The sequence below is a fragment of the Bos javanicus genome, chromosome 2, assembly GCF_032452875.1.
Source record: "Bos javanicus breed banteng chromosome 2, ARS-OSU_banteng_1.0, whole genome shotgun sequence".
NCBI lineage: Eukaryota > Metazoa > Chordata > Mammalia > Artiodactyla > Bovidae > Bos > Bos javanicus.
This window is the reverse complement of record NC_083869.1, coordinates 35154520-35180394: the sequence shown is the minus strand read 5'-3', so window position 1 is coordinate 35180394 and position 25875 is coordinate 35154520. Positions and strand designations below refer to the sequence as shown.

Sequence of the window (25875 nt, the reverse complement as noted above, 5' to 3'; positions counted from 1 at the left end):
TAAGCCACCTGGGAAGCCCCGTAATAAGCAATATCTTTGGCTTTTGTCCGTGGTTCCCAGCACAGGGTTCCATTGTAACTTTCTGAGTGGTAGGAGTGACCTTTGTCATTCATAATAAGCCCCTTTATATCACACTTAAGTTTATGCTAATGAGATAACTTAGAATAAGGTCCCTAGATAGCCTCAGGATGGCACTGGTCACCAGAAAGACCAAGCGATTAGAGGGTAGGAACTTGCACCCCCACCCACTGACTTCCAGGGAGAGGAGAGGGGCTGGATATTGAACTCATTGAAACTTAGAGAGCTTCCAGAGTGATGAACAGGTCAGGTTGGTGGGAGGGTGGCATACCTGGAGAGGACAAGGAAGCCCTGTGCCCTCCCCACCCTGTGTCCTTTTCCATCTGCTATTCCTTTGTAACTTTCATAATAAACTGGAGTTATAGGCATAGCATTTTCTTGAGTTCTATGAGTCATTCTAACAAATTATCAAACCTTGGAGGGAGAAGAGGTAATAGAAACTCTGGAATTTGTAGCCAAGTTAGACAGATGTGGACTGTCTAGTACCAGGGACTTGGTACTTAGGCCTGATGTTTGAGAGAGAGCAGTATTATGAGATTGAATCCTTAAACTTGTGAAGTCCAACACTAACTCTGGATAGTTAGGGTGGTTAGTATCAGAATAGTATTGAATTGTAGGACACTCAGATGGTGTCAGAGAATCAAAGAGTTAGAGATGTAGTGTTGGAAAAGATTAAATGTAGATATTGATAAGTTAAATTGTCATGTTAAAATTTAAGAGTAGCAAATGAAAAAGATCAGATATCACATACAACGTCAATTGATTTATAGGTCATATGCAGTAACTATAATAATAAGACATAATGTTTACTAAATGCTTTACAAATATTAAGCCATTTAATCTTCATAACAACCCTATTTAACAAGTAGCATAATTGTCCACATTCTGGCTCTAGAATTCATGCTATTAACCCCTAATGCTAACATTTTATATATGTCTTTATTTGATTACCATTGCAATAGATATCAGCATGTTTTATACAGGTAGCAATAAACAATAGTAAATGTGGCATGAAAAGATATACAAAATGTTAACAATTAGTATATGAAACTGAAAATCTTCATAGTTTAGGAAAAAAAAAAGCGTTTGCTCTTGGCAGTCAGTGAAGATAGAATCATCCCTTAAACTAAAGTACTAGAAAATAGAAGTGGTGGTAGTTTAGTCTCTAAGTTGTGTCAGACTCTTTGTGACCCCATGAACTGTAGCCTGCCAGGCTCCTCTGTCCATGATTTTCCAGGCAAGAATACTAGAGTGGGTTGTCATTTACTTCTCTGGGGCGTTTCCCTGATCTTCCCCACAAAGGGATCAAACCCATGTCTCCTGCGTTACAAGTGGATTCTTTACTGACTGAGCCACCAGGGAAGCCAATGGATTTGATGATACGTGAGAACTTATTGCAGAAGTGTCACATTTCAAATCAGTAAGATAGACAAATTACTTAATAAAGTGAAGAACAGGTAGTCATCTTGAAAGAAATGAGAATTTAGAGACCTACTTTACTCCTTACACAAAAATGAGATCCAGATTGATCAACAATTTATATGTAAAAGTGTTTGAAGAAGGAAGAATGATTGTTTAAATTTTTTTATGCTGTGAAATCCTTTTCTTTCTGGGTTGAGTATATCCAACCCAGAAGCAAAAGCAAAATCAGCAAGCTTTCTTTGAAAGTTTTATGCAGTAAAAAATAACATAAACAAATTTACAGAGGGAGCCATGTTTTCTCACCCACCACATCAACAAAGCAGTTCGGCATTATTGTTTTATGTAGTGATGCTCCATGTAAGGTTCTACCTAACAAAATGTTCTTGTACTAGAATAAGATAAAGAGGAGGAAGAAGTTGAAAAACACTCTCTAGTTGTGCACACTAAGGCCCAGAGCAGTTAAGGTCACAGAGTCACAATCTGCTCTAGACTTGTGCTGTTTTGTTGTTTGTTTTGTTTCTTTTTATTATCCCTTTGTTAAGATTAAAAAACACTATATTGCCATCAAAATAAATCCTCTTTTTCAGTAATAAAAGAGCCTACTGATTTTTTCAGTTTGCTTAGTCCTTAGTAGTTTTGAATCTTTTTCATGTGTCCCATTATTGATTATTTAATTACTTATTAGCACTGTCTGAAAATATGTAGGTTAGGAAAAATGGAATAGACTTTGCAAAGAAACGTACAATGGGTGTGTTTCTTTTAGAGGTATTTAAAAATTCTTCCAAACAAAAATTCATTAGAACTGCCTTAAAACTCCTTTTATAGTGTAAGCAAAATCCTGTGGACTCTGTTAAGGTATCTTTTTCTTATGCAGTTGTCAAGTGTGCAAGAAAACTACTTGTGTTTATTTGGAGTTTATCCTCCTAATAAACGCATTTCATTAAAAAAAAAAATCATTAGAGACCTTACTTGATGGTCCAGTGGTTAAGAATCCTCCTTGCAATGCAGGGGATACACGTTTGATCCTTGGTCTGGGAGGATTCCACATGCCCTGGAGCAACTAAGTCTGTGTACCACAACTACTGAGCCCACACGCTGCAACTGTTTAAAGTAAGAAAATGAAGTCGCTCAGTGGTGACCGACCCTCTGCAACCCCATGGACAGTAGCCTGCACCAAGCTCCTCGGTCCATGGGATTTTCTAGGCTAGAGTACTGGAGTGGGTTGCCATTTCCTTCGCCAGGGGATCTTCCCTACCCGGGGATCGAACCCAGGTTTCCCTCATTGTAGACAGACACTTCACTGTTTGAGCCAAGCCTGCATGCTAAAGCCTGTGCTTCTCAACAGGGAAGAAGCTTGTGCTCCGCAACAAGAAAAGACACTGAGACGAGAAGCCCGCGAACCACAAGTTGAGAGCAGCCCACACTTGCTGTAACTAGCGAAAGCCAGCACTCAGCAACGAACTGCTAGAGTCAGAACGTAAACAATGAAAATAAAGAAATCTTAAAAAAAAAATTCATTAGCGCTCTTTCCCGCCTGGAACCATGGTGGGTGCAGAAGAGAAGAAAAAGAAGGTTTCTGCTCTGCCAGAAACCCTTAAGAAAAAGCGAAAGAATTTCACAGAGCTTAAGATCAAGCGACTGAGAAAGAAGTTTGCCCAAAAGATGCTTCGAAAGGCCAGGAGGAAGCTTATCTATGAAAAAGCTAAGCATTACCACAAGGAATACAGGCAGATGTACAGAACTGAAATTCGAATGGCTAGGATGGCACGAAAAGCCGGCAACGTCTATGAACCCGCGGAACCCAAATTGGCGTTTGTCATCAGGATCAGAGGTATCAATGGTGTGAGCCCAAAGGTTCGAAAGGTGCTGCAGCTCCTTCGCCTCCGGCAGATCTTCAATTGCACCTTTGTGAAGCTCAACAGGGCATCAATTAACATGCTGAGAATTGTGGAGCCATACGTTGCATACTGCTAAATCGCTTCAGTCGCGTCCGACTCTGTGCGACCCCATAGACGGCAGCCCACCAGGCTCCCCGTCCCTGGGACTCTCCAGGCAAGAACACTGGAATGGGTTGCCATTTCCTTCTCCAATGCATGAAAGCGAAAAGTGAAAGTGAAATAGCTCAGTCGTGTCCGACTCCCAGCGACCCCATGGACTGCAGCCCACCAGGCTCTTCCATCCATGGGATTTTCCAGGCAAGAGCACTGGAACGGGGTGCCATTGTCTTCTCCATACATTGCATGGGGGTACCCAAATTGAAGTCTGTAAATGAATTGATCTACAGGCGTGGTTATGGCAAAATCAACAAAAAGTGAATTGCCCTGACAGACAACGCATTGATTGCTCGATCTCTTGGGAAATACGGAATCATCTGCATGGAGGATCTATCTGATTCATGAGATCTATACCTTTGGAAAACGTTTCAAAGAAGCAAACGACTTCCTGTGGCCCTTTAAATTGTCTTCTCCACGAGGTGGAATGAAGAAAAAGACTACCTATTTTGTAGAAGGTGGAGATGCTGGCAACAGGAAAGACCAGATCAACAGACTTATTAGAAGGATGAACTAAGGTATCTACCAGGATTATTTTTGTAATCTGGTCAGTAATAAACAATTGAAACAAAAAATAAATTAAATTAAAAAGTCATTAGCAACACACAGCCTAATGAAATTTGGCATAATGCCAAATGTCCAAAGTATTTTATTATAAAGAAGATGTCACCTTCAAGGCAATTACATAGCACAGGTACCTTGGTTGGTATCACAACTCTGCTGCTGCTGCTGCTAAATCGCTTCAATCGTGTCCGACTCTGTGCGACCCCATAGACGGCAGCCCACCAGGCTCCCCCGTCCCTGGGATTCTCCAGGCAAGAACACTGGATTGGGTTGCCATTTCCTCCTCCAATGCATGAAAGTGAAAAGTGAAAGTGAAGTCGCTCAGTTGTGTCTGACTCTTAGCAACCCCATGGACTGCAGCCTACCAGGCTGCTCCGTCCATGGGATCTTTCTAGCAAGCCTTTTTAACATGCTAGTCTCATAAAGTTACTTCTTATAAATATACATAAATTAGCATTTATACATATGTGTACATACATGCTTTGATGTTGCATTGCATGTGAATATTAATTTTTTTATCAGAATGATTAATAGTTCAGTTGCTCTTGTAAATATTGATGGTCCAATCATGTTTTGAAACATGAAATAAAAAATTCTTTCTCAGTAGGGAAAAGTAATCTGTGTTTATTTAATTCTTAATCAAATTATTTGTACTTTGAACATTGTACTCAATGGCTGAGATTTATTGCAAATGTTACCATCTACCTACAGAGAACTCGTCATTCATGAACATCAAATCCTCTTCATGAATTAGTTTATTTTCCCCCAAATTGTTTGGAATTCATGTATTTACACTAACATGATGGATGTCAGTTTGAGTAAACTCTGGGAGTTGGTGATGGATAGGGAGGCATGGCATGCTGCAATTCATGGGGTCGAAAAGAGTCGGACATGACTGAGCGACTGAACTGAATAATAACATTTTAAAGCATTAAGGTTATTGATTAACTTATTAAATATACAATAATTATACAAAGTTATCACAAAATGCTAAGAAAAAAAGATTAACAGGGTTTATAGAATCCCATGGACACCGGAGCCTGGTAGGCTGCAGTCTATGGGGTCGCCAAGGGTCGCACACGACTGAGCGACTTCACTTTCACTTTTCACTTTCATGCATTGGAGAAGGAAATGGCAACCCACTCCAGTGTCCTTGCCTGGAGAATCCCAGGGACAGGGGAGCCTGGTGGGCTGCCGTCTGTGGGGTCGCACAGAGTTGGACATGACTGAAGCGACTTAGCAGCAGCAGCAGCATAGTGAACTAATCTGCAAATCAAATAAGTTCATTACAAAAATAGTTATACCTAATAATAGGACTCTTTATAGATCCAATTAATATTATCCAACAAAGATAATCTTGTTTAAGCTACCTCATTAGAGGCTAAGAAAGCTTTTGAAGTTTAAATGGAGCAGTATTTTCTGATATTTAACACATTTTTAATTTAATTTTCCTATTTCTAAGTGGATCAAATTTATTTTATAAAAGGTTCAGAATTTTATGTAAGTCCTAACCAATGGTTCACTAATATTTTTCTGTTAAAACAGGAACCAAGTGTAAGTTTCTGGATTTTATAAAATTAAGAAAAAAAATTTTTTTTCTAATTCTTAAGAAGAGACTGGCTTTATGTAAACAATATTGTGCATATTGAAACAAATAATAAATGACAGTATTTTATTTCTCTGAATCCTGGGGTAGAAAAGCAGTTGGGTTTTTAGTGGTGATCTGATACAGCCAATTGCCTTAAGTGAGAATACACATAAATAGCGTCTCCAAGTGATCACTTAAAATTAAAAAATAAAAAGAAGCCATAATCTAGAGACACTGAGCTATTAGGTCTTTACTCTGCTACTTTCTTTTGGGCACTCTCTATCCTAACAATTTTAGGAGAGATACTTTAGTTTTGTTCAGTTGTAAACTCCCCAGGTAGTAAATGGGAGATAGGAGATTATCAGTCAAAAAATTGGGTATCTCCCTGTGCCTCTTATTTTAAAGCTCTCAAGAACTGATATATTTGATGCTGTCCTTGCCTCTTTGATCATAGCTAATGAAGCTCTTCAAAACTGTCATGCTGTATCTTATGTGGAATATAGAATATTCGGTATTTTTCTCAAAATAACATTCAATTGAATTCACCTGTTAGTTTTATTTTCTACGTTAAAACCCCCAAATTACTTTCATCTTTATTCATGCTTTCTATTATTAAAACAATTACTATTGTTGTTTGTTCTTTTTCTTAAAATGTGATAAAAGCTAGATATAGGGTTCTAAAAGGGGCCTAGTCAATGGCAAAAATAGGAAGAAATTACATCCTTGCATATGCTTTCTTGAACAGGAATGGAGAGGGGGAGGTTAAGAAGTATACAAATGAGAAAGATGGAGATTTTGGTAAACTTTGTAACCGTAGGTAGTGGTAAGCAGAGAGAGGCGTATCCTAAAAGCCCTGAGTGTGCCTATGAAAATGGCCAGAAGCATAACCCTGTATGAAAGGAGCAGGCAGCTTTGGGGGGGTGAGGAGAGAAAATATGATGAAGATTAGCCAGCCACCAAAATGGAAAATAATTTTTTAAGATTAAAATTAAATGTCTCTTTATCAGCCATCATGCGTGATGAAGTCAGTTTTTAACTGTGGATTACCACAGTCATTTTTCCTGTGTATGCTAGCAGAATTACATTACATGGCAGTTTCAACTCACTGAAGAAAGTCAAAATTTGGGAATATTTATGCAAGGTTAATAACAAAACATGCATATTTTGATGCAAAAAACAATGAAGAGATCTTAAAAATAGACTCAGGAATATGTAAAACCATTAGAAAGGGGTCAGATGGATTGGGTAGCGATTTTAAGGATTTGCGTGAGGGCATTTGTGTTGGGATTTAAAGTATAATAAGCAGGATTTGATATTTTTTGTTTGTTTTTTTGCTACAAAGTGAAATGGGTAGACTCTGGAGATGTGAAATAGTGGTCACTAGATATTTAAATTTGAAATTCTTATAGACAAAATTCTGTGCAAAATGACTCAATATCATATATCATTTGCTTACATTTGTATATTCAGCTTATAGGCCACCATGGCTATTCTAAATATACTATTCTGAAACCAGAGCTTTTTCTTATAATTAATACTATCTATTCCTTGAATTTGGGATTATTAGATATGAAGTTTAAACTATTGGATAATTCTACCTATCATACCATACTCTTTGGTTATCCATATTTTTCAAGCTGAATATGCTTCATTCTAAGTACTATCCTAGACAAAATGTTACAAAGCTGCTTTTAAAGTCCTATGTAAATATATAAATAAATATTAAGGTATTCTAAAGCCAAAGTATTTGAGAAAGAGAAGGTGTGCATCATTAGAAAAGATTGACTTGGGCTTGAAATTTGTGTGCCATATGCTAAGTCGCTGTAGTCATGTCCAACTCTTTGCAACCCTATGGACTGTAGTCCATCAGCCTCCTCTGTACATGGGTTTCTCCAGGAAAGAAGACTGGAATGGGTTACCATCTCTTCTCCAGGGGATCTTCCAACCCAGGGATCAAACCCCTGTCTCTTACGTCTCCTGCATTGGCCGGTGAGTTCTTTACCACCGGTGCCACCTGGGAAGCCCCTGGGCTTGAAACTTGGATTTTCTCAATTTCATGCTCATCATTTGAAAAGTGATGGTGTTGGACTTTTAAGTACACGGTCAACTATTTACTTGTTAACTCTTTGCCTGAGATAGTTGAACCTCGATTTCCTTCTAAGGCCAAAAGGATACAGTGATAATCAAGACAAGATACAGTCCCTGTCTTATAAAGCTTGAGGTTGAGTGATAGTAAAAGCTGACATTATTTTTATAGGCCCAGTACTATGCTAAGTGCATCATATGCACTATTTCATTTAGTCACATAATCCTACCAGGTTGTTAATATTATTTTGATTTTATAGAGAAGAAGACTCAAGCTTATAGAGATTAGGTGACTTGCCCAAGGTAAGCAAAAGATGGAACCAAGATTTGATTCTAGAACTGTCAGATACCACAGTCTGGATTATTGTAGCTATGTAATAAGTCTTGGAGTCAAGTAGTATAAATAATTTACCTTTATTTTCTCTTTTTCTCACCATTGTTTTGGTTTTTAAGTCCTTTACATTTCCATATGAATTTAAGAATCAGCTTGGGGAGAATTGATAACCCAGCATTAAATCTGATTCCGTTACTTAGAAATATTTTGATCCTTTGGGGTCCTGCTTTTAAGCTTTTTAAGTAGGACCGAACCTGCTTTTCACGTATGGCTAGTTATCCCCCGTTACTGAAACATACCATTCTTGGTGCTCTTACTGATGCTGTTTTAATTATGAGGTTTTTTCCTAAGGCTAGTTTTTATTATTATTTTTATTATTCCCGGCCCTTATGAACCACTCTACCGTCTAATTCTTTCAATGGTTCTTTCCCCAGCCACATGCATGCACTGATTACCAATCAACTGAATATTCAAGGTGGTCATTCTGTAGATCTCTGGCATTCTCCCTGTGTATCTCCCTCCTCTCTAGTTCTCTGCCTGATGAACTCTAGCAGCCTGGCTTCCCCAGACTCCCACCTCTGTCTCTTCAATTCTGGTAGGCCTCTGGGTTCACCTGAGTTCTTTTCTTCCTGTGTTGAGGCTTGGACATTTTCTCCAGGCAGTGAACTGGGACAACTGGAAGAACCAGAGCACTCTGTTCACTTGTTTTCCATCTCTCAGGGTTCATTGTCTTTTTTTTTTCTGGCTGCACCATGTGCTTATGGAATCTTAGTTCCCCAACCAGGGATTGAACCCAGGCCCTCAGCAATGAAAGCACAGAGTCTTAACCACTGGACCATTGGGGACTTCCCCTCATTGTCATTTTATGCTTGATGTCCATTGTCTTCTTCCTTCCTACTAGAGATGACAGTCTCTCTAGCAGTTAGCCATTAGAGTGTAAACAGAAGTGATTATGTGTAAGTTCTAGTTCAAGCTCTTAACTAAAAGCTGCTTGCCCCTGATTCCTCTTTCCTTTTCCCACATGCCATAATATGAGAGGATGATGGCACAGCTGGCAGACAGACCCCAGGCTTCTGAGAACCTCATGGAGCACTGCCACTCTGACCCCCTCACTACTGTGATCTTCAGGTGAGATAGAAACAAATGTGATAACTTGTTTTGTTGTTGTTCAGTTGCTCAGTCGTGTTCGACTCTTTGGGGCGCCATGGACTGCACCATGCCGGGCTTCCCTGTCTTTCACTATCTCCCAGAGCTTGCTCAAACTTATGTCCATTGAATCAGTGATGCCATCCAACTGTCTCATTGTCTGTCATCCCCTTCTCTTCCTGCCTTCAATGCTTCCCAGCATCAGGGTCTTTTCCAATGAGTTGGTTCTTCACATCAGGTGGCCAAAGTTTTGGAGCTTCAGCTTCAGCATCAGTTCTTGCAATGAATATTCAGGATTGATTTCCTTTAGGATACTGTTTGATCTCCTTGCTGTCCAGGGGACCCTCATGAGTCTTCTCCAGCACCGCAGTTCAAAAGCATCAATTCTTCGACACTCAGCATTCTTTACGATCCAACTCTCACGTCCATACATGATTACTGGAGAAACCATAGCTTTGACTATACGGAACTTTGTAGGCAAAGTAATGTCTCTGCTTTTTAGTATGCTGTCTAGATTGGTCATAGATTTTCTTCCAAGGAGCAAGCGTCTTTTAATTTCATGGCTGCAGTCACCATCTGCAGCGATTTTGGATAACTGTTTAAGCCACTACTATTTTGGTCTTTGCTAAAGCAACTCATATACTAATCAGTACAGCCAAGGAAAGTAAATAACTTCCCAGATTCATACACACAGGAAGTAATGGAGTTAATTTATCAACCCAGATTTATCTATGATCATAATCATTGTCCCGGGTTTCCCAAATTTTGGTTATATTTGTGCCATTTTCACAATTTTTCCCATATCCACTTATTGTTTACTTAATACTTTTCCTTAAATAGATGATTTTAGAAGAAATTGTTATCTTAAGCAATAATAGTCATTAAATTAAAGGTCTGATATGCTTTATATATATATATTTTTAGTATACATCAAAATAAGTATATATCCATTAATATAAAAGATGTCCACAGATGTCTAAAATCATCTTGTGTACCACCTGTGGTATTCATGAAAAACACTGAGAAATACACGGTATTTTGATTTTGCTTCTTAATCAATTAATCAAAATGAGTAGAGATCGCAGTGAGAAGAAAGACCAGACTCATCTGGAAGAATTAATTACACGATAATTACAGCCATGAAATTAAAAGACGCTTACTCTTTGGAAGGAAAGTTATGACCAACCTAGATAGCATATTGAAAAGCAAAGACATTACTTTGCCAGCAAAGGTCCATCTAGTCAAGGCTATGGTTTTTCCAGTGGTCATGTATGGATGTGAGAGTTGGACCATGAAGAAGGCTGAGCATCAAAGAATTGATGCTTTTGAACTGTGGTGTTGGAGAAGACTCTTGAGAGTCCCTTGGACTGCAAGGAGATCCAACCAGTCCATTCTAAAGGAGATCAGCTCTGGGATTTCTTTGGAAGGAATGATGCTAAAGCTGAAACTCCAGTACTTTGGCCACCTCATGTGAAGAGTTGACTCATTGGAAAAGACTCTGATGCTGGGATGGATTGGGGGCAGGAGCAGAAGGGGATGACAGAGGATGAGATGGCTGGATGGCATCACCGACTTGATGGACATGGGTTTGGGTGAACTCTGGGAGTTAGTGATGGACAGGGACGCCTGGCATGCTGCAGTTCATGGGGTCGCAAAGAGTTAGACACGACTGAGCAACTGAACTGAACTGAACTGAACAGAACACTTCCTCACTCTATCCCCAGGATTTCCAAGATAGTTGTTCATCAATTTCCTCTATTTGCCAATATTATGAAAAGATCTATGAGTTTTCAAATTTCCCTGTTGAGTGTCGTCTCCTTGGAGCAGCATTCCAATCTCAGTGGACTGCTAAACCCATGCATCTGCCTGTTTTAGAAAGAAGGTAGTCACATACATTCTAAAGTGTCACAGACATCTAAAATTATACCTGTTAACACTTAGGAAAAATAAAATGAAAATATAGAAGGAAGTGACATTAATTGCATATCAGTTGCTTTTCCACCAAATTAAAAAAAAAATCACTGGTTACTATGAATTTTAATTCTGCTACTAACTAGCAACAGGACCTTTCTTATGCAAGGTATCCTCTTCTGGTTTCATTTTACTGAAGTGAAAAATGAAGAGTTTGAAAGTATACAAAATAATAATAATAATAACTCCATAGTAGAGAATGTTGCAGAGTCATGACTTGGCATTTCAGAAAAGAGTAAATATAAATGGTTAACAAACACTTGAAAGATATTCAACTTTATTAGTAATCAGGAATATGTAAATTAAAGTAAAATGATACATCATTGTACTTTCATTAGCTTGGCAAAAATTAAGAAGTCCAACAAAATTAAGTGCTAGTGATGATGCAGAGTAACAAGAAAAGTTTGAACATTAAATGGAATTACAATTTGACATTATCAAGTTAAAATTGACAACACACATGCCTTTGAACCCAGCAATTTTACTTGTAGGTATAGTCTTGAAAATCTCTTGGTTAGATAGACCAGGGAATATAGAGAATGTTTATAGCATTCATAATAGCAAAAAAAAAAAAAAAAAACTAGAAACAATCCAAATGCCCATCAACTGGAGAATGATAAATGGTATATAATCAGTTCAGTTCATTTCAGTCGCTCAGTCGTGTCCAGCTCTTTGCGACCCCATGGACCCCGTGGCAGCATGCCAGGCTTCCCTGTCCATCACCAACTCCTGGAGCCTACTCAAAGTCATGTCCATCATGTCGGTGATGCCATCCAACTATCTCATCCTCTGTTGTCCCCGTAATACAACAAAGAAAAACCTGGAAAAGACAGACAATAGAAATTTGCAAGTCTTCAGAATGGACATGGTAATTAAAACTTTCAGCCAGAATAAATTAGTACGTAAAGCACTATAGAATGAAAGGAGAATTGGATGGAAAATGGCAGAGGAAAAAGGGCCAACAAATCTCCTTTTCAAAAGGCAGAGCAAAAAAATCTATACAAAACCTTTATTTTAATACTCATCTAGTATCAATTTCCTTCACCCATTATAGATCAAATGTTATTTTCTGTGTCTTCCATACAGTTTCTTTCATCAGAAACCCTTTTTTATTGATCAAAATTACTTTGTAATACAAATTATTACTTTTTTTTTTGGCTACACTGGCTTCCCTAGTGACTCATGTGGTAAAGAATCTGCTTGCAATGCAGGATACTTGGGTTTATTTCCGGGTTGGGAAGATCCCCTGGAGAAGGAAATGGCTACCCACTCCAGTATTCTTGCCCAGAGTATCCCATGGACAGAGGCGCCTGGCAGGCTACAGTCCATAGGGTCACAAAGAATTAGACACCACTTGGCGACTAACACGTGCAGCAACAATGTGCAGGGCTGGCTGGATCTCAGTTTCTTAACCAAGGAATCACACCTGTGCCCCCAGCAGCAGAAGGGTGACGTCCGAACTACTGAACCCTGAAGGAATTCCTCCCCGCTTTTTTAAATTCTTCACAATATTTTGGGTTTCTGAACTTAAGGGATGTCAATTTGGAATCATTTGAGTTACCCTGTGTATTTTACTTACTTTGCTAGAATGTAGTAAGTTAAATTTTAGAGGCTTCTTGGAAACAGAGGTTACGCTTTTTTACCCAGTAGTAACTTGAATACATACTCTGAATTCTGATTTATCCTTTTATGGCATCTTTTCTTTGTAGGTGCTAAAAAAAAAAATCTTTGTTATTTGCTCAAACAAAGAACAATAAGGAAATTACTTGAGAAAATTAAATTTTATTGACACCAAGGATACTTAGGCCACATCACCAAAAAAAAAAGTATGGCAATATCAGTAGTGCCTTTTAAATTAAATGACAAATTGGAAGTGTTTAACAACATATGGTCCCTTTTTCTTGACATATATGATTAAGAATATATCTTTTTATCAAAATGTAAAATACCATCTGGCAGAAGTAACAATTATTCTATTGGCTTTATACATTAAATCACTGTACTTCAAAAAGTAAATATTTTCCTATTTTTCCTTTTTCTTGTGCTAGATCTACTTGTAATATTCAAAACTGTATAATTCAAACACTATAATTAGGTATAACAATTAAAACTGATTTTGAATTTTGAACAAAAAACAATGTTTCTTAAATTTTTCCAAACATTTCTTAAAAATTCATTTTGCAGTAGCTCTTTTCTAATATTCATGATTGTAAATTTAGGCTATCTGAAAACCTACTGTTACAACTTCTTGTTAGACACATAGTTAGACTTTGTATATGAAAGGAGTTATATGTATATGCATGTAGTGCTCTTTACAAAAAGGAAGGGATTTTTATAATAAGGTTCACGCATTTTGAGTGTATGTAGTAATGCTAATAGCCAGAGTTATTCATCATTTGACAAACCTGTCAGGTTCAGAAGATACCAAGTGAGCAGGAAAGTTTCTCTCTGACACAGGTATATTATATATCTAATAAGGTATACTTCTACAATATATGATTTTAGGAAACAAATCAAACAATTCATAATTTTGTGCATATAGTGTTCTCCAAAGCCACACTGGGACTAACCCAAACAATGAATGCTTTAAGCATGAGATGAAATATTTGCATCAGCTATGTGGCCTGAATTCTATAAATTTTGTTGTTTATTTAACTTTAAAGAATTGATAATTTCAAGAGGGGCTATTAGATTTTAGATATTTCTGATCCTTTTGAGTTTTCTTAGCAAGCAAATTACTTGAATAAATATCATTCTAATATTTAAGTATCTATGATGTCTAGGCCCTACCCACTGCTCTCAAGAAGCTTAAAATTTAGATGCCAAGGCAGACAAGTAAAACAAGGATGATAGAGTAGGACTGTAGGGTAGGCAATGTGACTGTTATTTACTGACCATACTTCAACCACTGGGGTAAAGTATGGGGATGGGAGGTGGAAGAAAGGACATTTTAGACAGAAGTCATACTTTGGTATGACTAAGGAAAGGACTAAGTAACAAATTTGAGGATTTTCTTCTCTTTTATGTCAACTATATTATAGTATAAACTATATATAATAAAATGTACTTAAGTGTACAGTTTGATGAGTTCTGATAAACCACCACAATAAAGAGACAGAATATTTCTGACAACCTAGAAAGTTCTTTCACACCCCATGCAGTCAATCTTCCCACCTAACTCCACATTGAACCCCAAGGGAAGCACTGATCTGCTGTCACTACGTATTTGATTCTATTTGTTTAGAGTTCATTAAAATTGTATTTTACAATATGTACTCTTTTGTGTCTCTTTTTCATCAGTATGATGTGTTAAAAGTCATCCATGTTGTCGCATATATAAGTGGTTTCCTCTTTACTGCTGAACATTACTGTGTTGTAAGGACATACCACACTTTATCCACTTACCAGTTGGGAAACATCTGGATTATTTCCAGTTTGGGGCTATTATGAATAAAACTGCTATGAACTATTATGTTTAAGTCTTGGTGTGGACAAATGTTTTTATTTACTTTTGGTAAATATATAAAGTGGAGTTGCTGGGTCAAATGGTAACTGTATTTTTTTTTTTTAACCTTGCAGGATCTTAGTTCCCTGAACAGGGATTGAACCTGGGCCACATAAGTGAAAGGACTGAGTGCTAACCAGGAATTCTCTGGTAATTGTATTTTTTAACTTCATTTAAAAAAAAAAGCCAGAATGGGAATTCCCTAGAGGTAGAGTTGTTAGGATTCTGTTCTTTCACTGCCTAGGTCTCCGTGTAGCCTGCTGCCACTCCTCCCGCCCCCCAAAATCCAACAATGCCAGAACAATTTTCAAAGTGGTCAAACCATTTAAGTTACTGTTTGCATGGTATACTTTTCATCCTCTTAGTTTTAAAATGTTTTGTCTTTAAATCTAAAATGTGTCTCTTGTGGCTTGCATATCATTTTTTTTTAACCCATCTTACAAATATCTTTTAATTAGAATATTTAATCCATTTGTGATACATTTAGTTACATTTAATGTAATTACTGATAAGATAGTATTTATACCTGCCATTTTACTGTTTTCTTAATGTCATATATTTTTCTGTTCTATTCCCTGTTACTCCCGCCTTTTATGTTAAATACTTATTTGTACCTTTAATTACTTTGTACCTTTAATTACCAGTCCATCCTAAAGGAAATCAGTCCTGGGTGTTTATCGGAAGGACTGATGTTGAAGCTGAAACTCCAATATTTTGGCCACCTGATACGAAGAGCTGACTCATTTGAAAAGATCCTGATGTTGGGAAAGATTGAAGGCAGGAGGAGAAGGGGACAACAGAGGATGAGATGGTTAGATGGCATCACCAACTCAATGGACATGACTTTGGGTAAACTCCAGGAGTTGGTGATGGACAGGGAGGCCTGGCGTACTGCAGCTCATGGGGTCACAAAGAGTTGGACACGACTGAGTGACTGAACTGAACTGAATTACCCTGTCATTTCTTTTATGATATATTTTTTGAGTATCTTCTTAGTGGTTGTTCTAGGGATTACTCAGTTTTGTTCTCTGAACACCTTGCTGGGCAGCTGATGGGTAAAACGTTGTTGTCTTAGTGGTTGCTTCTAGGGTGGAAGGAGAAGGGGACAACAGAGGATGAGACAGTTGGATGGCATCACCGATTCAATGGACTTGGGTTTGAGCAGGCTTCAGGAGTTGATGATTGACAGGGAAGCCTGGTGTGCTGCAGTCCATAGGGTCCCAAAGAGTCAGACCCGACTGAGCAACTGAACTGGGGATTACAATTACCAATTTAGAACAATACAGCTTGGATTAATACCAGTTTAATTTCAATAGTATACAAAAACTTAGCTACTATATAGCTTCATTTCCTCTTGCTTCCTTTGTATTATAATTATGATACAAATTAGATCCTTATACATAATATGCCTATCAACAAAGATTTATAATTACTATGCAGCTGTATTTTAAATGGGAGAAAAAAGAATTATAAACAAAAAATACATTTATACTTTTTATAATTATTTATGTATTTACAAGTTTCCTTTATATGGGTTTGAGTTATTGTCTAGTTTTTCATTTTAACCTGAAAGACTCCCTTTAGAATTTCTTGTATGGCAAGTTTCCTAATGACAAATTCTTGTTATTTTTGTTTATACATGCATTTGGGGAATGTACTAATTTCTCTTTCATTTTTGAAGGATAGTTTTCCTGGATACAGAAGTCTTAGCTGACAGTCTTTCAGCATTTTGAACATGTCATCCCACTGCTTTCTGCTTCAGTAGTTTTGGTTGTAAATCTTATTTAGGATTATGTGACGAGTGGCTTCTCTCTTGACACTTTTAAGATTCACTCCTTGACTTTGGTTTTCAACAGGTTAATTATAATGTGTCCAGGTGTGTATTTCTTTGAATTTATCCCACTTAGACTTTATTAAGCTTCATGGATATGTGGATTAATGTTTTTAAATCAATTTGGAAAGTTTGTGACCATTAAGTGTCATCACATAGTTTCAATAATGTATTCATGTCAAACCCAATCTCTCAATCCTTTCTGTTCTCCCCTTTCCCCCTTAGTATCCATCCTTTTGTTCTCTACGTCTGTGCTTCTATTTCTGCTTTGTAAATAAGATGGTCTATACCGATTTTTTAGATAGCGCTTTTTGAGTGGGAAATTCTGTATAACTGTGCCACTCAAACAGCTTTGGATTCAGATGTCGCAATCCTTCCTTTCCCTCTATCCAGTAGATTGATCACCTTTCTTGATTTGGGAATGCTTTAAAGATGCTAGTTATTTAGAACATATCTGACAAAGTGAGAGGGGCTTGGTAAACGTCCTGCCCTAAACAGAGCCTGTACTGAATTGTGATATAAACTTGTCAATAGTCATTTCTTGGGCAGTTTTGCTCTCGTAACACCTAGCAGGGGAGCTAGGTAAAACGTTACTGTTGATAATTGCTTGGAGAAATGTCAGTACATGATTTCTTAAATTTTGTAAATTAAATTGGGCTTAAAATAGATGGTTTCGCTATTAGGGAAATGTTTGTTTTCCTTGAAATTCAATCTTCGCAAATTGGTAAAGACAAGGTGAGTACACTGCACTATGGAAAAGAGCATCAGACCGACCGATTTCCACTATTTTCACACGTCTCCCTTTTCTCTCTTGCTTCTCAGATAACCACGTTAAGTTTAGTTCAACTGAACCTTTTCGTTTTGAAGTAGGGCAGCGATGAACACCAAAACGAAGGGAGTTCTGGACTTCGCATTCCTACACTTCCATTTCCTATTGAGTCACCTCCCAGGGTGCGTAAGCCAGCGGCTCGGATCTCGGCGCTGGCCGAGCGCGGAGAAGCGGGGAAGGCAGACGTGAAGGCGGAGCAGCGAGGATGTCCGACGCTAACTTCCGCCTCGCCGTCCAAGCCTGGAGTCAAGAAGCTGGCCCGCTCCGTCTGTCGCGGGCGCTACTCCTGGGACGCCTGCCCGACTCCCGAGTCGTCTCCAATTGGCCGTCGGAGGAACGGAAGCCGAAGAGGAGCAGTGAACCCGGAAGTGCTTCGCAGCGGAGGCCCGGGCAACTCTTTTGAATGGAATCGGGCTGATTCATCGCCGGTTCGCCGAGCCAGAGCCGGGCCCAGTCCGAGCTGCTGCTGTCGCTGTCGCTGCCGCCGCGTCATCGCTCCTGGAAGACTAGGGTCCAGACCGCGACCTCCCGCTCCGCCCGCCTTCAGGTAAGCCTGTGAAGGCAGGCCTTGGACGTCCGTGGAGGCAGCCGCGCTAGGCCTCTGCTAGCCCCGTGCTTTCCTGAGTCACGTTGCCCAGCCGAGTTGCCACGGCCCCGGGAGGTGAGGGTGGAGTCCAGGTTCCTTCGTCCTCCTCTCTGGCTTCCTGGGTCTCTGATTAAGTTAGGTCTGGATGTAGTTTCCTTCCGGGCGTTTCTGCTCCGCTGAATTCACCACACTTTGGGAACCTCTCCTCCCTATACAGAGAGAATCCTTGGTTTTGGCCACTGTTCGTGTTCTGTTCAAAGTTACCCCTGTGTTAAAAAACTTCCCACCAGACAGGAAACAAGGGCGATAGAATAAAATGAACTTTACCGTTGAGTGCATGTTTGCCTTATCACTTCTCCTAAGGATAGGCCTTGACCCATTTTCTTTTAGTTTTAGGTTTTTATCTCCCTTCAAAAAAAAAACCAAAAAACCCAGAGGTGCACCGGTTTTTAACCTTGAAACTTAAAAACAAAGTGCGATTATTTCTGCTCTGTCTTTGAACTTACTTTTAATTTGTCCTAATTGAGTAGTTGTTGGTGAGTTGATGGCATTTCTTGTTTTCGGTGAAACTCAATTTTCCTGGGAACAATACATTGTATCAGTCAAGGAAGAAAAATGTAAACTTCTTGAAAAAGTTTGAAAACAAATCCAGTGATCGAAGGAAAAATTCTTGAAATTAAAATGGTTGGTGAAAGATTGGTAAAAGATTTAATGGGAAAGGCAAGGAAGAGGTTTTAAAAGTGAGCAAGAAATGTACTTCTAGGGTGAAGATTATTTTTTTCCACTGCCCATAAAATTACTTAGTGCTGCTGACTTGATGTTTGTGAGTAAGCAAGAAGACAGCCAGTGATAATGGTGAAATAACAGAAAAAGAACTAAATACAGTTCTAGTGCAGATGATTAATATAATAGTAGCCTTCTAGTGTTGTCCTATAAAACTACCAACTGGTTCATTTAAAGTTTAAATTGGGTATGTTTTAAACATAGAAACTTAAGTGGGCTATTGTGCATTTGAAGAGATTAAGATATGTGGTGGCTGAGAATTAACTACAGGATACATTTAGTGAAGTGGTATTTCGTGAAAAACCTGAATACTGTCTTGATTTTGTTTTAGAACAAAGTTACATGTGGCCAACAGGAGAAAGTTCTGAAGTCATGATCTTTCAATGTAGCCCCACCTGTTGAGTTTGGGAGATTTTTCCCCCCTAGGATGCTTGATAAATATTATATTGTTGTTCTAATTGAAAAGCTGAATTTTTAACCTGCCCGACTTACTTTTATACCTGTCTGTAAACCTTGTGTTTAATATCTAGTTTCAGAATCCTTGTTTGAAAATCAGTAACACAAAGCGATTGTGCTTAAAATTTGTTTTCAGTTTTATAGCAGTGTTTGTTTCCTTAGTTGTTGTCCACCTGTGAAAGCCTTACCTAAACACTTGTGATTATAACTCGTGAACTTGTCTTACAACCAGTTTGTTGCACTCATTTGACACTCATTATGTTTTATGATATTTTGGTGTCCCCATCTGTAAAGTGAGAATTGGGTTAAATAATCTCTTCTGGCTCTAAGAGAATACTAGTAACAGTTACTGGGTATCTGTGAATGTCTCAGGCACTGTGTTAGGTGCTTGTATTTTTTTTTCTTACAGCAGACTTACAAGAAAGATACCACTCTCATTTTAAGATGAGGTCTAGACTCTAGATCTAGAGCCTAGAAGAAGGGAACTTGTTCACATCATATAGAGAGAGGGTAGGTAAAGATGCCAGGATTCAAGTCTAGGTCTGATTTCCTCCAGAGCCTTTCCAGCTGAATCTTTTCACTTTATGCTTTTTTCTTGGGTTTGTATAATTCCTCTCAGGGTAGATGGTAAATTCTTTTGGTGAAACTCACTAAATTCCTTAGTGACTCTATTTCTGTATCATCTTTTATACAACAATCATGAAGCCCATATTTGTTAGTCAGTAAGTTGTGTCCCACTTTTTGTAGCCTGCCAGGCTCCTCTGTCTGTGGGATTTCCCTGGAGTGGGTTGCCATTTCCTTCTCGGGGGGATCTTCCCGACCCAGGGACTGAACCTCGGGTCTTGTGCATTGGCAGACAAATTCTTTATCTCTGAGTCACCAGGGAAGCCCTATATACTAGGAACTATTTAATAAGTGCTTTGTTTTAGTGCTGTAATTAGGAGATAGCACAAGGGATTTTCAATAATTCTATCCTTACTGTTCTAAATGGGGGGGGGGTGGTGGGAATCTTGCTTTCCAAATCTTATTTATATAATTAAATTTAATGTTGACTGTTTCTATTTCTTTCACTGAAGAAAGTGAGAGAAAGAAATTCCTAATTACTTTCCACAAATCAGAGAGTAGAGGAATTAGAAATACAGTGAGATCACAAATACAGAGTAAAGGATTTATCATCAGTCTGAGAATAGTATATAAATGCAGCGTGGGTTGAGAAGTAAAAATGAAAAAATGAACTGGAAAACAGAAGAAAAACTCGAACAGATAAGAGCTTCATGATTTTGTTAGCTCAGTTTGGGAGATGAAAAAGTGGAAAATCATGAGGATTTTGAAAGTACTGATACTTATTTTGTACTGTTTTTTTTTACCAGAGTTCTAGACATTATATATGACACGTTAGGCATAAACACTTTATTCATATTATCTGATAATTTTTTAGCTAATAATATCATGAACGAGCTCTTGAGTCCTTTTCTTTTTGATAGATGTAAAAAGTTAGTTTTGATCCATAGACATTTTGCATTGCTTTATTTCTGAGTATTTAAAATATTCTTTTTTTGTAAGTATTCTTTTATGTTCTAGTGTAACAACTTAAATTTTATGAACCCCTTTGCTAAGTTCTGCAAAAAACAAGTCCCTCCTCTTCGGTGTGATTGATTCATTTTTTACTGTGAAATGTGCCCAGTGTTTTGAAATTCACTAAATGTCGAACTCTTTGGGAAGAAGAACCTGTGTTGAGTGAGCACTAGCTGCGCTTGTAGGATGAGCAGCTGATGACGGCAGCTAGCATTCACTGTTTACTTCCCATATGCCAAGCATTATTAAATGTTATTTTTGTTCATTGTCTTCTTTAGTATTCTAAACAATTCTGTGAGATAGATATTATCATTATCCCCATTTTACAGATGAGAAAACTGAGCCTGAGAGAGGTAACTGGCCCAAGGACACAGAGCTAAAATGTTTTGTAACCAGGATTTGAATCCTGGCACTGAGACTGTAGACTCTTAAACTCTTAACCTTAATATACCAAGAAAAACAGTCATCACTGTTTACCACCTGGGTCCAGTAGATCTTTTAAAATTTCTTACACCTTTAAGTCAGTTTTTGAATAATTTATAGAAGTAAAAATAAAGGAATAGTAAAAAAAAAAAAAAAGTATATTTAGAAATGTTAATGAAATTTAAACATAGTGCATGCAAATTTTTGTTCTGTATTTTCCTGGTTTTGAAGGTATATGTACCTGAAATGGATAACATCATTTAAATGTAGTTAGCTGTTCATCATCCATCATACACGAACCTACATGTTTTTAATAACGTCTCTGAAGAGGCCCTAGCTTATCTTCTGGTTCTACTTGTATTTGCAATACTTTGTGTGTGTGTGTGTGTGTGTTAAAATATGCATTTAATAAAATTTACCGTTTTAACCTTTGTTAGGCCTACAGTTCAGTGGCATTTAAGTACATTCACATTGTGCAATCATCACTACCATCCATCCCTAGAACTCTTTCATCTTCCCCTGATGCAATAATTTTTAATTGTATGAGATAGTTTTTAAAGTAAGCTTGTAGTTTTGTTGAAGCAGGGATAGCCATCATCTTTGCTCATAAAACATTCTTTCTTTTAGATTTATGAACACTGGTTAGTCCAGTGATTTTTTTTTTTTTTAACTTGTGTTCTTTGCTTTTACTCACCTTGGTGTACACTTCAGCAATGTCCACATTTGAACTATATCAGCATCATAAATGATAACACAGTATGTCACCTCTTTCGCAAAACAGGTTCTTGTCAAAGTGTGTAAAGAGTCCTTCTTGTTGAATACTAACTGGATATTTCATATTTCCTTTTTGATCTTAGAAATTCATTTTCCAACTCATTGATCCTTTAAAAAATAATTTTTTAGGTAAAATTCACATAGCACACAATTAACTTAAAATTTTTTTAGTTATTTCTTTTTTTTAATTCACATATAGTTGATTTGTACCAATCGGCTAAATAGCAAAGTGACTCAGTTAATCACATATATGCATTCTTATATTCTTTTCAAAATTAGCCATTTTAAAGTGAACAGTTTAATATCATTTCAGTTCAGTTCAGTCGCTCAGTCGTGTCCGACTTTTTGCAATCCCATGAACCGCAGCACGTGAGGCCTCCCTGTCTATTACCAACTCCCAGAGTTCTCCCAAACTCATGTCCGTTGAGTTGGTGATATCGTCCAACCATCTCATCCCTGTCATCCCTTTCTCCTGCCCTCAATCTTTCCCAGCATCAGGGTCTTTTCAAATGAGTCAGCTCTTCGCATCAGGTGGCCAGAGTATTAGAGTTTTTAGCTTCAACATCAGTCCTTCCAATGAACACCCAGGACTGATCTCCTTTAGGATGGACTGGTTGGATCTCCTTGCAGTCCAAGGGACTCTCAAGAGTCTTCTCCAACACCACAGGTCAAAAGCATCAATTCTGCGCTCAGCTTTCTTTTTAGTCCAACTCTCACATCCATACATGACTACTGGAAAAACCATAGCCTTGACTAGATGGACCTTTATTGACAAAGTAATGTCTCTGCTTTTTAATGTGCTGTCTAGGTTTGTCATAACTTTCCTTCCAAGGAGTAAGCGTCTTTTAATTTCATGGCTGCAGTCACCACCTGCAGTGATTTTGGAGCCCCCCAAAATAAAGTCAGCCACTGTTTCCACTGTTTCCTCATCTGTTTGCCCTGAAGTGTTGGGACCAGATGCCATGATCTTAGTTTTCTGAATGTTGAGCTTTAAGCCAACTTTTTCACTCTCTTCTTTCGCTTTCATCAAGAGGCTCTTTAGTTCTTCTTCGCTTTCTGCCATAAGGGTGGTGTCATCTGTGTATCTGAGGTTATTGATATTTCTCCCAGCAATCTTGATTCCAGCTTGTGCTTCTTCCAGCCCAGCATTTCGCATGATGTACTCTGCATATAAGTTAAATAAGCAGAGTGACAATATACAGCTTTGATGTATGCCTTTATTGATTTGGAACCAGTCTGTTGTTCCATGTCCAATTCTAACTGTTGCTTCCTGACCTGCATATAAAATTTTCAAGAGGCAGGTCAGGTGGTCTGGTATTCTCATGTCTTTCAGAATTTTCCACATTTTGTTGTGATCCACACAGTCAAAGGCTTTGGCATAGTCAATAAAGCAGATATAGATGTTTTTCTGGAACTCTCTTGCTTTTTCTATGATCCAGCGGATGTTGGCAATTTGGTCTCTGGTTCCTCTGCCTTTTCTAAAAGTAGTTTGAACATCTGGAAGTTCACAGTTCACATATTGCTGAAGCCTGGCTTGGAGAATTATGAGCATTACTTTACTAGCATGTGAGATGAGTGCAATTGTGCAGTAGTTTGAGCATTCTTTGGCATTGCCTTTCTTTGGGATTGGAATGAAAACTGACCTTTTCCAATCATTTAGTAGATTCATAATATTGTACAACTACTCTCTCTATATATTAATAGTTCTGAAACATTTCCATTCTTCTGAAGTAAAATCCCCTATCCACTAGTTTCTCCATTTTATTCCTTTCCCTAGCCCCTGGCAATACCAGTCTTCATTTTGTCTCTATGGATTTATATATTTTGGATATTTCATATAAATGGAATCATTCAATATATGACCTTTTGCACATGACTTCTTTCAAAGAGCATGTTTTGAGATTCATCCACTCCGTAACATTTATCAATATCTAATACCTTTTTATAGTTGAATAATATTCCATATGTTCCTCTGTATGTATATTTAGAATTTGTTTATCTTTTCCTCCTTTTATGAACGTTTGGGCTGTTTCCACCTTTTGGCTGTTGTGAATAGTGATGGTATAAACATGCATGTACATGTACTTGTTTTGAATACCTGTTTTCAGTTCTTTTGGATGTGTACCTGGGAGTAGAATTTCTGGGTCCTGTGGTAATTCTGTGTTGAACTTTTTGAAGAACTCCAAGTGTTTCCAACACTCATTGGATTTTAAGTTTTAGAAAATTATATAGGATATTGTCAGTGGTTTGAGATGTTGTTTGTATCAGGGTGATTTTACCTGAATGATTTTACTCTTCCAGGGGACATTTGGCAATGTCTGGGGACATTTTTTTTTTTTTAAGTATAGTTGATTTGCAGTATTGTGTTAGTTTCAGGTGTATAGCAAAGTGATTCAAAGTTATATATGTATGCTATGCTAAGTCGCTTCAGTCATGTCCGACCCTGTGCAACCCCATAGACGGCAGCCCACTGGGCCCCCCCATCCCTGGGATTCTCCAGGCAAGAACACTGGAGTGGGTGCCATTTCCTTCTCCAATGCATGAAAGTGAAAAGTCAAAGTGAAGTTGCTCAGTCATGTCCAACTCTTAGTGACCCCATGGACTGCAGCCCACCAGGCTCCTCCGTCCATGGGATTTTCCAGGCAAGAGTACTGGAGTGGGGTGCCATTGCCTTCTCCTCTATTTTTATGGCTGAGTAATATTCCTGAGTGTGTGTGTGTGTGTGTGTGTGAAATATTCTTGAACCAGTCATCTGTTGATGGGCACTTGGTTTGCCACCACATCTTGACTTTTGTAAATAGTGCAGCTATAAACATTGGGATACATGTGTCTTTTCTAATTGTCATCTTTTCCAGATATATGCCCAGGAGTGGGATTGCTGGATCATATGGTAGTTCTGTTTTTAGTTTTTAAAGAAACCTCCATGTTGTTTTTCATAATAGCTGCACCGGTTTACATCCTCACCAACAGGGTGGGAAGGTTCCCTTTTTTGGAGACGGTGGTGATTTTCCCAGCTGTACTTGCTATAGGATCTAGTGGGTAGAGGCCAGGGATGCTGCTAAACGTCCTGTAATGCACACGACAGCCCTCTCCAACAGAAAAATTACTTGGTTCTGAATGTCAGTAGTGCCAGAGAAACCTTGGCTTATGTCAACTTTATTGTCATCATTAGAGTGCTGTTACTTTTTGTTTTTAAATGTTCACTTCCTGATTCTCTAATAATTGTGAAACTTTTTCTCTGTCAGTTCTCTTTGCTATTAGGGGAGGAATATGAGGGATTCTGAAGTACTTGTTCAATGAAAGCTAACAAAAAAGACCACAAAGATGGTATCTCTAGTGTTTTGTATCTTTTTAAAAGATGAAGCAGGGCTTTGGGCAGCACCATAAAAACTGAAAGATGATGCAGTGGCTATAATGTATTTCCCTGTTGCATTATTTAGGGTGATTACTTCACTATTGCATTATTTGGGGTAATCTTGCATTTTCTCTTTAGTTTAGTCTTCTTTGGCCTAGTTGAGAATAATTGATTAGGACATATCAGAGTAATTCCTAGGATAATGAAATAACAAACTTTAAAGATATAGGGAAATTAACCACTAAGATTCCATAATATATTACAGATTTCTAATAATGTGCAATGAACCTCTATCGTAATTTTGTTCTATTTAAAAATGAATAAATCTTCTTTGTTCTTTAAAACTCCTCTAGAAAGACTGAAAGTCATGAGATAGCAATCTTTACATATAATTAGAACAGCTCAAAAAAAACTTTAGGAACAAAATTTGGATACAGGGGTAATCACTATGCTCTATAACTCCCTTGGGTGGTATTTCATTCTGTACTCTCAGGAAATGATAATTTAAAAAATCAATTT

The 25875-nt window shown here is 38.0% G+C and overlaps 2 protein-coding genes and 1 non-coding gene across 4 annotated transcripts in view; 2 read left to right on the top strand and 1 right to left on the bottom strand.

The window, feature by feature from the left end:
* The first annotated feature begins 3027 nt into the window (after nt 1-3027).
* Nucleotides 3028-3489, top strand: LOC133235548 (large ribosomal subunit protein uL30-like). Its single transcript, XM_061397194.1, has one exon. It carries the CDS (start codon nt 3043-3045, stop codon nt 3472-3474), a length of 432 nt encoding a protein of 143 aa, XP_061253178.1. The 5' UTR covers nt 3028-3042; the 3' UTR covers nt 3475-3489.
* A 5405-nt stretch (nt 3490-8894) lies between these two features.
* TRNAE-UUC (transfer RNA glutamic acid (anticodon UUC)) lies at nt 8895-8967 on the bottom strand. The gene has a single exon. It is a non-coding gene; the product is annotated as a tRNA-Glu (tRNA).
* Nucleotides 8968-17537: 8570 nt separating this feature from the next.
* PSMD14 (proteasome 26S subunit, non-ATPase 14) overlaps nt 17538-25875 on the top strand; it is a 110154-nt gene continuing 101816 nt past the window's right edge. Inside the window, exon 1 of one of the 2 annotated variants that reach the window (XM_061436905.1) lies at nt 17538-17951. The gene's annotated coding sequence lies outside the window, so the exon portion shown is untranslated. The remainder of the gene's footprint in view (nt 17952-25875) is intronic. The other variant, XM_061436913.1, reaches the window with a different exon arrangement.